Below are 16,986 nucleotides of genomic sequence, written 5' to 3' on the forward strand. Positions count from 1 at the left end.
CAGTAACCCTGAGACCTGGGTGATTAAGTAATAAAGAAAAACAGTGGTCCCTCAAAGGGGAAGTGTGAACCTCTACTTTCTGGGGGAAGAGTAATTTTAACCATCAAGAGATTGGTTCCAATTCTCAGTAAAACAGCTTTATTTAATTCTTTAACAATAGAAAAAAATCATTGATATTTTGAACTTAATTCAATTTGAAAATAAAGATTTGAAGGAAGGAGCGTCGTATTAGTAAAAAAGTCTTCAGTTCAAAATGCTGTCTTCCAAAATTTTATTTTTGCAAAGTTCATCCAATATCAGCAAAAGAAGATGTAATCCAACAACACAAATAGCCCAATTCAATATGGATTCAATAATCCAATCTCATCCAAATCAATGTTGTGTAGATAACTTAAAACAGCCAACGCGTTTCGTCCGGAATGGACATCATCGGGGCTGTAAATTCATTTTTAAAGAAATTAAAAATATATATTAGGTATTGCACCATTCTTTTACAAAAATAAACATACAATATAAGAACGTAACTGTAACATCTAACAACTAGCACCAGAATAGCATTATACCTGCCTATACACCATTCTAATAATAACATTAATCAGTTTGGTACAAGAAATACAATCATCTAAATATCCTTGTCAAAAGGTAAAAGGTTCATTCTATAACAGAGCTTACAGTCAGCAAGAAGAATAAATAAAACATTGCAGTAGCCTACCTCGCAATAACTGTAATCAATCAATGGTGCGGTGACCTCTAATCAGTACTTAGATTCAGCAGATCAAATTCTCACCATAATTCGCAACAAAATTCAATTGATAAGTCTTCTGGCAGTTTAATTTCTAAAGCCTAAACAAGAGCGCAAAAACAACGTATAAACCCCAAGCACATTGCATCTATTTCAGCTCACACATGCCTCATTGTATATCAGAACTCGAATTGTCGTTACATCAGAGTATAATGATATTGACTCCATCAAAATTATAATTGATCAAATATACGAAGTGACCCAAACTTAACAATCACACATAGGAACTGCAAATAATAGTAACCAAATGCCTCAAGTCTCACCTCACAATAACAACTTCTTAATCTATTCAGGCCTGGATAAAGTGACTTGTGTGATATTCACATTTAAATCTAAAAAAAATGAGTCACCAATCATATATCCAAATATTTATAAGTTACAAAATCATCGCCCCCAGTCCAGCATTCAGTGAAGACTGCAAGGCTTACCTCCAAAGTAAAGCATCCAATATAAATCTCGAACAGTTGAAGAGCAACCATTTGCCTCCATCTGAAAATCAAAATAACCCATCATTTAATACAAATGCTAAAAACTATAAAAGAACTTCACCATTCAACAAGTCCCCCGCTCTTACCTAGGCAAAAAGTGACGATAATTCGAACGAGATCCAGGCCGGCGACACTGGGTACGTGTACATCCACTGTGCATTGTTCTGCGTCTGCGTCTTGTTTTCTTCTGTCAAATTCCTTCTGACAGTGGAATTTTTTTAGTCGCTGTTTAGGTTGTCTTATTGATGTGTGACGCTTTGTCACAGTTAAGGTTGTATTACATGGTCAGCTCAGTGATGGGCCGTGAATTGTTCTGGAGCACAATCTTTCTTTAAATAGACCTCAAGGACCAATCAGAGATTCTGTTCACTCCCGCCAAATTTCACGAACAACGGTGTCCATAATGGTCTGTACATCTCATCCTCCAATCAAGTGCAAGGGAACATGAATAATACCCACTATATGACTGCCAACTAATAAGGAATATCAAACCTTATTCACAGTGTATTTCTAAGCCAATCACGGTGCTCGAATTAAGCAAAGTGTAGTTTCATCTCAGGTCCGCCAGCGAGCACGCACATCCGTCCGTATAGCGGAAACACTATCCCACGAGCCACTCAGAGCTCAAACTTGGTCAAAACAGTGCTGGCTTCCGCTTATGTTAACACAAAAGGAAAGTAAACAATGATTAACGAGTTTGTTAAACTTGAAGAGGATAGAAGATACATTTTGTTCTTAGCCCTGAGTTATAATTCCTACCAGTACACACCCCGTGTTATTCTCGACAATACTATCGCACACTAATGTGTTCGCCGTTGAAAAGTAAAGAAATAATCAGTTTCTGATACTCCACACGAGAGATTTACCATTGCAAATATGTTAATCGTATCGCCGTAACCCTTTATGACATAACTAAGCCAATCACTGTAAATTGTGTGCTCGATGGACATGATTCCAATATTCTAAATGCTATCTAATAAAAAGCACTATTTCATTCCGCCCCCTGAAGTATTCATGCCATGATATTTCTAAGGAATGGGTGTGAAAACGTTAGCACGTCTATTCATATTATATTGTAGCCGACGGCAATGTGAGCGGAGTGTAAAACAAATGTAGCAGAAAAAGTAGGCTGCTTCAGTGTATCAAATAATTAGAAAAATACATCATGACTCTCTCAGGATTGCTCCAGAACCACTATTCATTATGTACATTCTCACCAAGTTAGGGCAGACGACAATGTAAACGAAGTGTAAAACAAATGTAACAGAAAAAATGTGTTGCTTCACACCACACAAACTTAAATTATGAAGAAGGGCTACACAGCACTTTGAGCCTTCTGCCATCAAGTGACCGACTGATTCAGCGCATACTTTTGAGGTACTCGGATTGACTTAAGTACAAAATATCAATTATATTTTCCTATTGTTAACCTCCTCTGCTCGTGGCGGAACCACGCCGCCATGAGACACTGGCGGCGTGTGCTCATGACAGCGTGGCCCCGTCATGCTGCGGCCGCTGCGCCCACGCGGCACTCATTGCCAGCCTGTGCGGGCGAATTGATGAGTTGGTGTGGTCATGAAGGAACCACGCCGTCATGAGCACACGCGACCTGTGTTTTATGACGACGCGGTTCCGTCACGAGCACGGAAGCGCCACACTCACCCCCGCGTCTGAATTTGTGCCGCAGCGAAGGGGTTAAAGAAACTGAAATAAGACTGTCTTATTGAGAAATTGAACCAATCTTTTGATGGTCAAAATTACTCTCTCCAAGGAAGTAGAGGTTCACACTTCCCCCTTGGGAGAGCATGGTTTTCTTTATTGCGTCTTTTTGCAGGTATGCAAATGTGTAGTGTGTGTGTCTACAAAATGACACTGGTGGCTTTCATAGGCTATTTTTATATTCTTTTTTATCAGTGGTGCACAGCATCGCTAAAAAAACATTGGCAAAGTCAATGTGTCCCAAAGGCGAGACCTATTGGCTTTGTCAATGCTTTTTATGTCGTATAGCTTCTCTTTCAAACCTTTGGATACACTGCCATCTAGTGGCAAGACTGCAAAATGCTTCTCCATTTAGTTACATTCAGAGCTTCCCTTAGCAGTATTGAGCACGCATGATCACGAATGACCGGTCGTCTTCCAGTGCATAGATGTGACCAGTGGTTGAAATTCAATTACGTGTAGATACTTACTGTCCCAGAGTACCAGTGTGCTACGGAGAAGTTCCGGTACTCTCCCAATAAAAGTATTGAGCCCCTGCTAAGAAGTGCATGTACTCCCTACCTGTGAGTACTTACCCATTTGAAGCATTGAAGTGACCGTTCCCTTTTATTTGACCAGTTAGTGTGGACCGGAACCACCTTCTTGTAATGTGAGACGCCTGCCCCCAATTTCCCTTGGATTTTCTTCGTGCTCTCCCCTTTTTGTCTTCCTTGTCGCGAGCTGCTGCAACAGCTGAACCTAAAGCCAAGTTCAGAGTACCTCCAGGAGTTAACATCTGCTGAGCGGCACTTTCTGCACGTCTCGCTCATGGAATAACTATGCTACACATACCTCTCTGTTTACTAGAGGACCCCTCTGAAGAATAGTCTGTGTATGAAAAATAGAGGAAGCACGTCGTACCACAATACATAAGGAATTTTAGGTTAAAGAGGAACTGACAAGGAGTAAATATTGAGACTCGAGAACTGGTTGTGATATTAAACCCCTTCACTTAATGACAAAGTGAGGCGCCATTTGCAAGGTTTCTCTCTCTGCCACGTGGATGTCATCCTTACCAGCCAAATACTAGCACCCACCGGGAGGGCATATTTTAATCAATACAACTTTCAGCGGTCTGGTCCCTTACCTCTTAGAGGCTGAGGCTGTAGAGAACAGAGCAGGCGAAGGGCAGACATTAATGGATCGGTTCTGCTGGTCTGTGACCCCTGTCTCTCACCTGCTTACAGGGACAACGCCCTCTCGCTTTCTGAGTAGATTCTGGGGTGACGCTCGTGCTGATGGACCCCTCTCTACCCCGGACCTCGTGGCAGACACTCAACAGTGGCCCTTTGGTACACGTCTCCAGTCTGGGAAGTTTACCCCTATGCAGTACCTTCCAGTTGTTTTGATTTTTATGGTCATCCTAAGAATGAGGCACACTCGGGCACTCTAGAAAAGTGACTTCTTCAGCTTGCAGTAGTCCATATTGTCGTCTAGAACGCGAAGCTTTAGGCCAGGGACTGCTCCTGTTCACCATGCTTCAGCTCTGCACTGATCATTCCAGCACTGGTCCAGGTCCCAACATCAGTAAACGTGGTTCCTGCTCTGCAGGCAATTACAGTTCCTAATCCCCAATCTCATTACTGACCCTAACGCTGAACCCTCTGCTGCAGAATATTTCTCGAATCTTAGGGATTCAGTGACTGATGCAGCTTCGAGCCGCCTCCGCATGAGAAACCAAGTTTAGATGTCAGTAACAGTAAGATAAGGAATTGAAGACTTTGTCCTTCTAGCTCTTGAGCTGCTGGCCACCATCTTGTCTGCTGGAGAATGGGGGCCTCTGTACCCTTGTTCCACCTCGGTGTTTTTGTTGTAGCCTCCACTTTCTACTGAGCCACAGGTCTTCAACGGGCACAGAGGTTTGAAGCCACAATCCAAACTTGTGTTTTCATTGTCTTGACGACAAGTATACAACTGCGGAAGATACAACCTTTCTCTTTAAGCCCTCTGGATCAGTCTCTCGTGGTGAGGATGGCTGCCTGTCTAAGGGTAAAGCTTCACCTTCACTTATTACCAGGAAACCCTAAAATGGAGAACTACAGAAAGGAGAAATACCAGTACACTGCTGTCTAGCTTTAGACGGGGTTATGCTACTGTGGTGATGGTGATATTCGGTCTACAACTTTGGCCCCAATTTAATTGCTTCCCCTGCCTGTTTCTCAGAGATATCCAGGAATGTAACATGGTCCGTCATGGCAAAGAGGGTGCTAAGTAATGGCTGCTGATGTGTATGGCACTCCCAGATATCGCCCTTGGGGCTATAAACATCGGAGTGTCCAAGCACCTCAGGCCTGGTTGAAGTCTTCTGACACAAAGCAGAAAGCCCAAGGTAAGGTCATGGACTTTGTCTTTAATGTGAAGAACCTTTTCCTTTTTAATCTTCCAGTGGCTGGAGATCTGCAGCAGACACAACTGATGCAATTGCAGCCACAATAATGAGTTACATGCAGATATTAACAGCTGGACCCCAGTTCTCATTCCTGACAGTAAAGGCTTTTCAGTCATGTAAGGTATGGGCCAACATACACCCCACGTTTCTTGCTCGTGCCTTTTCCTGAGTTCAAGGGGAAGTGATTCAGAGGGAAAACCCAATCCAGCCACGGAGGCTTCAAAGGAAACCAAGAAGTCACAACAACTTCCTCAGGGCTCATGCAGTTCATTGAGTAGGTAGTACAGAATAGGTACTTTACTTTTAGGTTTTACGTTTTTCATCACCTAATGTGATAAAGAAGATGCAAGCAAGCCCATGTCCAAGACCAAACTTTTTAGGTGGATTATCTCAATCCTCTGTGAAACATCCCATCCTTCAAATGTGTGAGATGGTTCCATCAAAGCAACGTGAATGGCAACGTGCGATCATGTTCCTGTTGGAGAGATATATAGGCATCTACATGAGCCGCCCACACAATTCTTCAAGCACTGCTCTTCTGATGCTTCATGAGAAGGTGAAGTGCAAGTTATACAAGAGCTCTTAAGAGGCTGTGTACTAAAGACACTGGCTGCCCTGTACCTCTCTCATTGTTTTGTTTATTATGTTGCTGAGTAATCTGCATCCTGGGGGATAAAAGAGTCTTAGGACTTAGTCATTTAACTCCTGGTCCACTCTTGCATCTCACACTCAGCCATCTCCCCTTTTTTAGGTCTGCATAGGAGGGCCTTTAGCCGTCCCTTTGCCCCCCCCCCCCCCCCCCCACTCACTCTCTCTTTGCTTTCAATCTCGGTACTCCTGCTTTGGCTGTAAAGATCTCAAACCAAAGTACAACTTCTGCGCTTGTCTGTATTTGCCATCTGGCTTCCTTGTTTGCTTTTCTTGTGGTGCGGACACTATTTTGTGGTCAGTTTTTATGCGATGCTTTCAGCGTTTGTTTGGTGCCGGAGTACTTTTTTTTCTTAATCAGGGTGCACTTTTCGTATGGTTGTCTGCTTTTTATCATGAGACATTAGTCGATGTTATCACTGGTGTCTGCCTGTCAAGTATTTTTGGCTGGTGGAGGCATTTGAATGGTGTGCCATTACTTTCTTACAGAAAGTGGGTAAAATCCATATTTTGGATTGGGCTAGTGTCCACTTCGTATAATTTTGTATGATGACAAATCCCTGCATGTCTCTAGCATAGAGGACTATTAGGTTAAGAAATGTGTCAAATAATTGCAACCAGAGGTTCAGCTGTGCCTTGTAGCGCTTAATACTCGCGAAGCATTGTATGTTTTTCTCCTAACTCACTTTTCAGTCTCTTCTTTCCTCTCTTTTAACTGCTATTTGTCTCTATTCCCCTCTTTCTCTGACTGTCTCTCAATATTTCTCCCCCTTTTCCTCGTCACATCCTCCTCTTTCTTTAGCTTTCATTCTCGTTCTCTCTCTGCCACTCTGTCCATCTTGCTGCCTTTCTCTCTCATTCACTCTCTACATGCTGCCTCCCCGCTGATTCTTCTGATGCAAAGTAACTTGTTTCCATATTTCACCCTTTCCTGTTTTTGCTATGATTGCTTCCCTTGTTGTTTATCTCTCAATAACGTGAGTTGGGACATTTATCAAAATTATAGTGGTTAAACGAGTGCACATGTTCGATCTTGGTGTTAAGGGGTGAGATCGATTGGCGGAGGGGGCAATATTATTTCCAGCATAATATATGGATTGGGGACAAGCCTAAAGAGAAACTATAGATAATAACTGCCAAGTTCCTCCAACAAACCAATAGGTTGAGGCAGAATCACTCTAATGCCCGAACATGTGACACACTTCACCGTGCTACTACAGAGCCAGAGACATTGTTAGGGCTGTCTTCATAGCTTAGCCTATTGTTACCAATTATTTAAAATATAAATGAGTGGACTTTGCCTCTGCCTTGAGGAAAAATCTTATTTCCTCTAGGGATGAGCTTGTTTTATTTTCTAAAAGACCCATGTTGCTGTGGTTACTGTGCTTGCCTTCCTCGGGTGTCCAGTGTCTCTCTGTGTGAAGGCTTTGCTTAATCACTCCGTTTGTTCCCTGTTTGCCCATGTTGAGCATTCATAGGCCTCATTAGCTATTCTCTAGGATACGAACCGCTGTTCAGCCAGCTGTAACTATTCGTCGTGCTGCGTCAGTGTTTGAGTGTCCCTGTGGCTTACGTAAGTTGTTAGCTGTTTTTTGCAACAGACGTAATGCCTTCCTTGTGTTTTGTACCTTTTCCCATTTGTCGCGATTGTCTTTACTTTGCAGTTTGTTTTTTCGCTTTAAACTGATATGCCTCAAAAGGCGACTCATTCAGGGGAAGGGATGCATCATTTCCAAGGTGGCTTTTCCATATCAGTAAGGGTCATTCTTTTTAAGCGCTTTTGACGTCACAGGAGATAGCAAGGCGCTATAAAAATTCCATTACAATACACTATCAGTAAGAGTGCCTCCTAGCCTCGCAGATGGTGTTTCCAGCTTCTGCCCCTCGGGCCTGGTCGGACATGTCCTTGTTTACCTCGGGTTGGGGCTCTCTGGGCCTTAATCACTGGAGAGGGCCTTTGCCTTTTAAAGGCCCTTAGTGCACTTTGCTGAGGTGGAGACCTTTACCTTGAGTAATAATGCGCTGCTCATTGTATAAGGTTGTTTAAGGGACAGACAGCCCACTTGACACTCTGAAGGAAGTGGTTCCTAAAAAGATATTGTTGTCCTGGTGAGGGTCAGTACCTCATAGCTCCAGTGAGCCCCCCACCCCTTGGAGCCAGTGCCATCATTCAAAATGCCAATGCTTTGTTGTACAGACTAAAACATGCATGCTCTGCTACAGCTTGGCGAGACGTGGTATATTTCTTTCACCTGTACAGCAGATGTGTAAGTAAGACGTACTCCTGTAGAACTCCTGGCTAGCTACTGAATTCCAGGAATAGTCTTGGTTTACTCCTAGAGCTCATGACTTGGCCCGGAACACTACCAGATCAACTTGCAGCAACATCTTTGAGGTTCGGGCAATAACAGTGAATCTACAAAGGAAGCCTCGCTAGTCTAGCGCATCGAGGCGCTGTGGTCCAGGCCTTGTGAGGCCCTCCTGCCTGCGGGTCCTTTCTGTGACCCCCACACTGCCTTTCGGCCATTTTGGCTTAGGTCAGCCACACAGGGCCTGCTGTTGGCCGGTCTCCTGGAGGTGTTCCTGTTCCCCATGCTGGTAGCATGCACTCGGGGCCTTATTTATTTGTTCATGCTGCTTGAAGATAAGAAAAGTCATAAATAAGGGTAATGACGGTGCAAATAGGAGTCGGACTGAATGTGTGACTTATGCCAGACTGGGTTACAGAGATGTACAAAGAGGCTGCTGTGTGTTGAGAGGACAGCCAAAAACCTATATTAGACTTTTTTTAAATCACATATTTATAGTTTAGGGTACAAGAATGGAATTGGCTATCAAGCTGCTGCTAATTCCATATCGTTTCCGATACTCCGATCGGCGTTGTCCGAGCACAGCGCCCTTAGTACTTCCAGGGCACCAGGCCCATGCAGTGTGCAGAGTGGGCCGGTCCATGCCATGCTTACAGTTGCCAATCCCTGAAGTTTGTGCACCAATTCAGGACAGGGTTCAAAGTTACCCACCCCTGAGGTACTCCTAAGAACCAAGGCTAAGGCCCAGCAGGGCTGACATTTTGGCAAAGTGCAATGGCACGCTCCTCTGTAATATATATATTCTGTGCAGTGGTCGCAGCACCTAAGTGCAAGCAGTTTGTTCACTTCCAGATCCCGTACCCAAAAGTAAATTGTTAATAGACTCTAGCTCCAGATAATTAAAAATAAAATAGTTGAACAAATATTGTCTTAGAAGAGTGCACAAACAGAAGAATAAGAAAACGCACAATATATAAAAGTAACTTCTAAAAGAGGAAAGGTAAAACATATGTATAGTTTTACTTTCTCACCTATATGCATCCTACTGAGATAACTAAACTTTAAAATGCATAACACTAGAATAGAACATTAGATCCCTGTCTCTAGTCCACGTAAACTGAGCACAGAACATGGCGCCTCGAAAATGGATTTATCATTCACAAACACTGCACTGAAAAGACTTTGACTTCCAGTAACCTAGGTCTTTGCAAGGGCACTGTATCCAGATTCAGTTGGTGCAAGGGCCATTTATGTATACAAGGGCACGTTAACTTTGCTTTAGGCAAGGGGAGATTAAGTGACTTGCCCAGTATCACAGGGTGTTAAACCAACATCTGAACTCCAACCCGGTTCCAAAAGCGGCAGCTGTAGCCCTTAAGCCATATAAATCCATATTTGTAAAGCGCACACTACTCACCCATACGGGTCTCAAGGCGCTGGGGGCCGTTGTGGAAATTAAGGGGCATATTACCAAGCAATAGCGATAATTATCGCTATTGCTTGGTTAGAGACAAAAATTTACCGCTGAGCTGTGGCGATTTTTATCGCAGATAAACCTTGGTATTACCAAGGTTTATCGCAAATGCGATAAAAATCGGCCGCAATGCATGAATATCGCTGAAAAGTCAGCGATATTCATGCATTACCGAGCTAATGCTCTTAGCCATGTTATCCACCTCCCATTGGATAACATGGCTAAGAACTGCTCAGGGCAGGTGTTAGCTTTTGGAGATATCCGCGCTTAGCACGATATCTCCAAAAGTTGTTAATAGGAGACAGCGATGTTAGAGACTGTTTCCAGTTGCTAACATCTTAGTACGCCCACTTTGCATGTCATTAGTGATAAATATCACTGACATGCAAAGTGGGGCCCAAGATGGTCGCTATCTCCTACTAGCTGTCGCTAACTGGTGTTAGCGACAGCTAGGTAATAGGGAGATAATTTTATCTCCGCTTTCTTGAAATAAACCCCCTTGATAATATGCCCCTAAGTGAGCTATTGCCCAGAGTCACATGGTGCTGAGCTGAGCTGACACCAGGGCCGGGGATCTAACCGTGAATCCTGTGCTCTGAAGTCAGTTGCCCTGGCCGCTGAACCACACCTCTCCACATATCTCATCCCCACCCTTTTCCTGTTAAGCTCTCAATTTGCACACTATTCTTCCCCTTTCACCTGCACGCTTCACCCATCCCAAAGCACTTAATCGCCACTAACTAAACACTTATAAGGTCCCAAAGGCGAGACCTATTGGCTATGCCAATGCTTGTTTAAAGGGGAATGACTGAGACAACTTGTTTGTCCTCACCGTGCGCAGTCCATTTATTGCAAAGCTCTGAATGTAACTACATTGAAAGCAGCTTCTGATCTTATCACTCGTTGGCAGTATAGACACAATAGTAGAAGCCCAATGGAATTAAAGTAATACAATAAAATAACCCTTAAAAAAGCTAATACATTTTAACAGTATTGCCTTTAAACAAAAGGATTGCATGTTATGACTTCGACAAAGAGTGTGTAACAGTCTTACCTCCTTGCTGCAGGTGTCTTGAAAGGATGCAGGCGTCCCACCAAGTGACATTCCCTGGGCAGGCCCCCATCGTACGCAAAGGGAACCTCGATCCCATCGAAATCACAGTCGCACAAAGGTCCTCAAACAAAAAGGTAAATGATGTTTGTGTCCACGTGTGTACCCTTGCCTTCTGCTATTCTTGGACGTCAGGACCATGACTACCACTGGAGCATATTTGTGCCCCATGTTTTACAGCAGCGTGTGATTCAACCTAGTCACAGCACCCGTTTTCGAGGGGGCAAAAATCTTATTTTATCAAATTTCTGGCCTCTCTGCTATGCTAGTTGAGTTTTGCATCAAGGCTCAACTTTCTTCTTTTTGGGGGCGGGGGGGGGTTTAACAGCAATGGAGCCTGGGGTGTTAATAAAGCTTAGTGTTCAGGCATTGTCACCCCTAGTTATGAGCGAGTAGTTGATAGATATCAACCCATGAAACCATACCACCGGAGTTCTAATCCTCACTTTCCTCTTTCAATAGTGTGACACTGATCATGTTATTTGATCTCATCGTTCTTGTTACCTGCCAGCATATAATATACTGAGCACCTACTTTTGGGGTAAGAGAACCAGGAAAGGCGCTGTGCAAACCTGAAGACACCAGACCTGCTCCTTATTATAGATATTTGTAGTGCTTGGCATTAATTGTTACTGATTATTTATCAAGAGATTATAACTGACTTTAGCATGTCCCTTAGTCTGCTAGTCACGAGAGGCCCAGTGAGCTCTGCTGGGATGTCTGCAGCTGTGATCAGCAAGATTTACACAAATCTAAGCACGTAGCATTTAATTAATTGAGCTATTTTGCTAGCAGTTCATGTCAGACAATTCAGGAACCAATCTTTTAAAAAACAACATTTGTTTTCCAACGTTTAAGCAAAGAAGCCTCCTAACTTTTACTGGCTGTCATCTGAACAGCAGATAAGGGAGTCAGAAGCCTAATTTCCTCAGCCCTCCTCCTTGCTTACTTCGGCACACATCCCAAGCATTCTTCACCTGATTCAGGTATCCTCTTTTCTGCAGGTGACCATGATTAAGAACCTCGAGCTCTACGGTCTGGACCCTCACGCTTTGGCCAATCTACTTCAACAAAGGGTGCAAGCAAGTGCTACTGTCCATGCACTTCCTGGGTCAAAGGACAGAGTTCAGGTGCAGATCCAAGGCAACCAAGTCCATCACTTGGGCAAGATGCTGCTAGGTAAGTCGAAATTGAGATTTGCATACACACTGCTTGGTTTTTGCCTCCCATCTTGATGTTTTATTGGAAGCCTCGGTTTTCTCTCCAGAGGCGTACACAGCAGTATTCTTTTAAAGAATATCCGGTGGCATTTAAAAATCGTTCTGCATCATAGGCTCTTCATTAAGTCATAAATGCTTGAATATTGCTCCGCTGCCTGCGTGGACCCCGGAAAAACTTTTTTGTATATTTGTTCTTTCATCAAGATTACTTTGTAGAATTTAATTATCCATTGGTTCATGTAAAAACATAGACAATTTAAGTCTATCATATTGCTATAGTGTGTCCATAATAACATGGATTGCGGCATCTGTCATGCAAAAAACCCTTTAAATACTGTGTACTTGAAGGTAGAAAATGAAGCCTCATAGGCTTACGTTTGGACCAAGAAAAACAACGAGGCGTGTCCCTTAAGGACCCCACAGTGCATTGACCGGGCTATTGCCTCCTAGGGCCGGTTGTTTTTTTTTTACAAATGAGAGCATATGAATAAGAACAACTGTCCAAACATAACCTGCCAGGGAGGCGGTGGGTCTTTCATGACTTCCATGAATATTCACGTGATGCACAACCAGGACTACTGGTACGTAACCTTTTCTTCTGTATCATAGATTCTCCATTAATTGTCACAAACACATGAAAAGAGTAGCTAGTTAACAGTATTAAATGCAACTGTTTGGCAATAAGAAGAAAAGCGCGTTTTAGAAATCTGTCGTATAGACAAGGACTTGAAAAGATTCCTAAGCGTCTCTTGTACAAAGGTAACTACACCGTCAATATCTGGCTGTAAACAATAGTGCCCAGTGAATGTGTGCACTGATTTCCATGTTATGTGATGTAATGTTGGTTCTGTCGGGTTCAAAATGGCTTTAACACTTAATATATAATGAACATTAGCGAGAGAAATTCAATTACGCCAACACTTATTCAATGAAGAATTCAATTAAGAAGCGAAGAACACACCAATTATGAATACATCAAAAACATTATGTATTGGAAGCTTAATCCCTTTTTTGTTTTTAAAATTTTTTGTGGTGTAGAAATGACAAAGTAAGGCTGTCACAAGCAATCTTAGCGCATTTTGAAAAACGGCGCAAGGGTGATTAAGTGATAAAAGTGCTGGAAGTGAGTGAAATATATACAGTGCTGTACAAATCTATACTAATATAATAAAGGAAGAACTTTCAGCCTTTGAGGCGGGTAAACTCGGGAACCACAGCGCCAATCCACACACCCGATACATCGTTGGAATCGTCGGGGTGTGTAGATGGTTATAGGCTATATAAATAAAATAAAAAAACGTTATTTAAAAAATTTACAGTAAAGAAAAAAGTAGTCCCCCCGAAGTAGCGCCGGCCGCGCGGCGTCCAGGAGCGCGACAAGGAGCGGCGGACATGGCGCGGGGAGGAGCGGTGACGTGAGGAGCAGCGGAAAGGCCAGCGGCGGTGCGAGCAGCGGACAGGCTGGAGGAGCGGCAGGTGAGGTAAGGGAGCGGCGGACATGGCGCGGGGGAGGAGCGGTGACATGAGGAGCAGCGGACAGGCCAGCGGCGGTGCGAGCAGTGGACAGGCGGGAGGAGCGGTGGCTGAGGTGAGGGGACCCATGTCGGGGCAGGCGGGGGTCAGGGCAGGCGGGGGAAGGGCCGGGTGGGGGCCCGGGCTGCTGGACAATTTTGGGGCGGGCGGGGGTCGGGAAAGCCTGTTGCTCCCGGACAAGGTCGGGACGGGCTGCTAGTTGCTTATAAAAATGCTCATTCAAAAGACATCCGACCCTAAGTACATGAATCTCCAGTCCGACTGGGAATTAATTTGCCTTTTTTCCTTGCTTGATTGCGGTCCAGGGAAGACATGGCTTGGCAGTTCGGGCTGGACTGTTCCCATGAGGCACAGGGTCAAGACTGATTTACATATGGCCATGTCTGAACTGGGGTGGCTTGGTGAGCAAAATAACGATGGATTAAACCCAGATCTGCGACTGGGGGTGAATGTTTTGCCATTGTGCAACATTCCGTCCATCATCTTGTGTGTTTTACATGTATAACACAAACATACAATCATTTTTTTTTTTTATGGGAGACATTCAAAGTGCAGAAAATGTTATTCAAAAATGTTCATAATATGGAACGTTTTTTGCACTTTGAATGTCTCTCATTTAAAAAAAATGGCTGAATATTTCAGTTATACTTAGAAATCAGGGCCTACTGGGAGCAAGAGGCCTATTGTTTGTAAATGCAACACTTTGAAATGTGAGTACATTAAAAAAAAGAGTTAACTTGGTCATTAAGATAATTTTGCATTTTGTTTTTATCTTATTTAAAAGCATTCAGAAACATAATTTTACTCACAGCTCCAATATTGAGATGACAAGAACTTTTATTTAAAAGTTTAAATACCTCAGTGTTTCAGTTGTTCACCTCTGTGCCCCAGCCTGGGTCATAAATCTGTCCAAGCACTGCTCATTATCGGACTCTGCTATCTGCAGCCTGATGAAAATAATGTAAAATAAACACAGCCTTAACTTAACTTTAAATGGAAAATGTGACACTGTACTTATTTAAAAATAAACTCAAGGTTGCAAGCTACTCTGAAGGTGTCTGGTAGCTACTGGTAAATCGCGATCAACTGATGACCAGCTGAGGAGAGATCAGTGCCAGAGAGATGGAGATTGAGGCGGGCGGCGCTTCCCAGTAACAACGGGACTGGTGCGGCTGATCGAACTATGACAATGCCCCCTGGGCGGAAATCATATATGTTGTACTGTCCACGGAGCACGAGCAACATGGCTGATGCCCGCTGGAGCTGTTTAGGCAGCTATAGAGGAGATTGGCTTTGGTTTCACCCCCTTGGCCGTCACCTACCCAGCCGGACATTGGACATAGTTTTTCCTCCTCTCTCCGCTGTGTTTTTCCTTTCCCTCCCCCGCCTCCTCCCTCCGTGATCTTGTGGCTGCCTTCCGCTTCCAGCCCTGTCTGACTTTTTTCAGTTTTTTTCCTACAGCCATGTCCCAATCCCCCCACCCACCGCTCCAAGTAACTCGTATCTGTTTTATTTTATGCTATGGTAACTGATGTAACTTTGTTCAACTGTTCTCATGTAAATCGCTCTGAGAACTCCGGGTCTAGCCAGCGCTGTATATAACTCTTCAAATAAATAAAAATAAATAAATAAAAAACACCTGCCATACGCCATTGTACATGTGTGCGTTCCACTGACATCAATGAAGTTGTGCAAGTCACACTCATGAACATGCCATTTGATAGGGATCAGCATTTCAGTGAAAAGGCCAAATCCTCCCTGGAAGTCTTCAAACGTAAAAGAGTAGAGCTTCAAAAGTGAGAAGCCTCCTCAGTGAAGCAGTTCCACCAGCCATACAGACCATTTTAAAGCTACGCCAGGGCACCACAGTACCAGTAGTGGCAAACTTTCCAGCCGAACCATATTCTCCAACTCGTATATCGCCTTTTTGGTGCAGGGCTGGATCCATGTGACACTATCGCTAAAAATAGCAGCACATCTAGTCCCTGCCATCTTCTACTGGCTCTCAAAAGTCTGTTTCCCATCTCCTCTGTAAGCCGCCATCCTCTGTTTGGAGGAGAATGGTGGAACGTGTCTCATTTGTTCACCGATTGGAAGACTATCACCTCGTATGCTGGGTAATCCAGCTATTCTGCAAACCTAGGTACCAGACTACATATTCTTCCCTCCAGACCATCATACTGGTAGTTTGCCATCCCGGATCCTGTATGGGAAAGCAATTTGTGTGTGACAATTGTCTCGGGTATGGGGAATTTCCCCAGTGGTGGCACACTTTGCAGGCTTCCTCAACGTGAAATCAAATGCTTCATCTTAAACCACAAAGAGGAAGCACAAATGAAAACTTCATCCCAAAGTGACAGATAGGATTTTAGCCATACTGGAGTGTCTATGTGTGGTTCTCTTTGCTACGGCCCATAGCTTCCCTCTCAATGTTTCCCTGGTAGGAGGCTTCTGTTTCTGATAGTCACTGGTCCTACTATATGCTTTTCCACAGATTTCACGTCTGTAAATACTGTAGAAGGTCCAGTAAGATCAAATACAGCTGATTCTGATTGCCCCAGACTGGGTGAGGAGGAAGAATTTGATACACAGATTTATTGACACTTGACATTCAGCTCATTTTTCCTCTCCTCCACCAGATGGACCTGTTCTCACAGTTGGAGTATTAGGTACCAAGCCTCAAACTCCGCAAGAGCACACAGGATGAGTGATGGCAGCTAGAGACCTTTTGCTTATGGTTGAATTTGAGGATGTCATCTTGGTTACCAGGAAATCCACCACAAAATCCATTAATGCAAATTGTTGAAACAATCTTTTCTTGTGGGTCATTTGTTCAGTGGTGCAAGTCAGAAGGTCATGACCCATTTCAGTCATGCATTTCTGGTGTTCTGCATTTTGCACCGACTATCCCAGCAAGGTCTAGCTTTGGCTACTGTTAAAGATTATGTGGCTCCCCTAACTGCTTTGATGGTGGCCCTTAGCAGCCTTGTCTGTTTAAGTATGTCAGACACCATTCTGGGGCCACTGGGCCCAACCCAGATGGTTGAGGCCATTTGCCACTGGTCTCCTGCTGTCCATCCACACCATGCCAAGCACAGTCCTCTTCACACTTGACTGTAAGGGTAGTGAGTGCTGGCTGTCATAGCCTTCTTAGGAAGGCAGTGTTGAGGTACAAGAGTTCAGACCTCAACAGAGAACCAACAGGCACAATTAGTATTGTCCAGCCCTCTGCTAGTCTACTTATCACACAGTAT

General features: G+C 43.8%; 1 protein-coding gene across 1 annotated transcript in view; it reads left to right on the plus strand.

Moving 5' to 3' along the window:
- The window catches only part of EIF2D (eukaryotic translation initiation factor 2D), a 163,010-nt gene that overhangs the window by 127,368 nt on the left and 18,656 nt on the right, over positions 1 to 16,986 (plus strand). The window contains exons 13-14 of the mRNA XM_086923411.1: positions 10,936 to 11,056; positions 11,984 to 12,158. Of these exons, the coding sequence (XP_086779537.1) occupies positions 10,936 to 11,056; positions 11,984 to 12,158 (296 nt within the window). The remainder of the gene's footprint in view (positions 1 to 10,935; positions 11,057 to 11,983; positions 12,159 to 16,986) is intronic.

The sequence above is a fragment of the Lissotriton vulgaris genome, chromosome 5 (genome assembly GCF_964263255.1).
Source record: "Lissotriton vulgaris chromosome 5, aLisVul1.2, whole genome shotgun sequence".
Lineage (NCBI taxonomy): Eukaryota > Metazoa > Chordata > Amphibia > Caudata > Salamandridae > Lissotriton > Lissotriton vulgaris.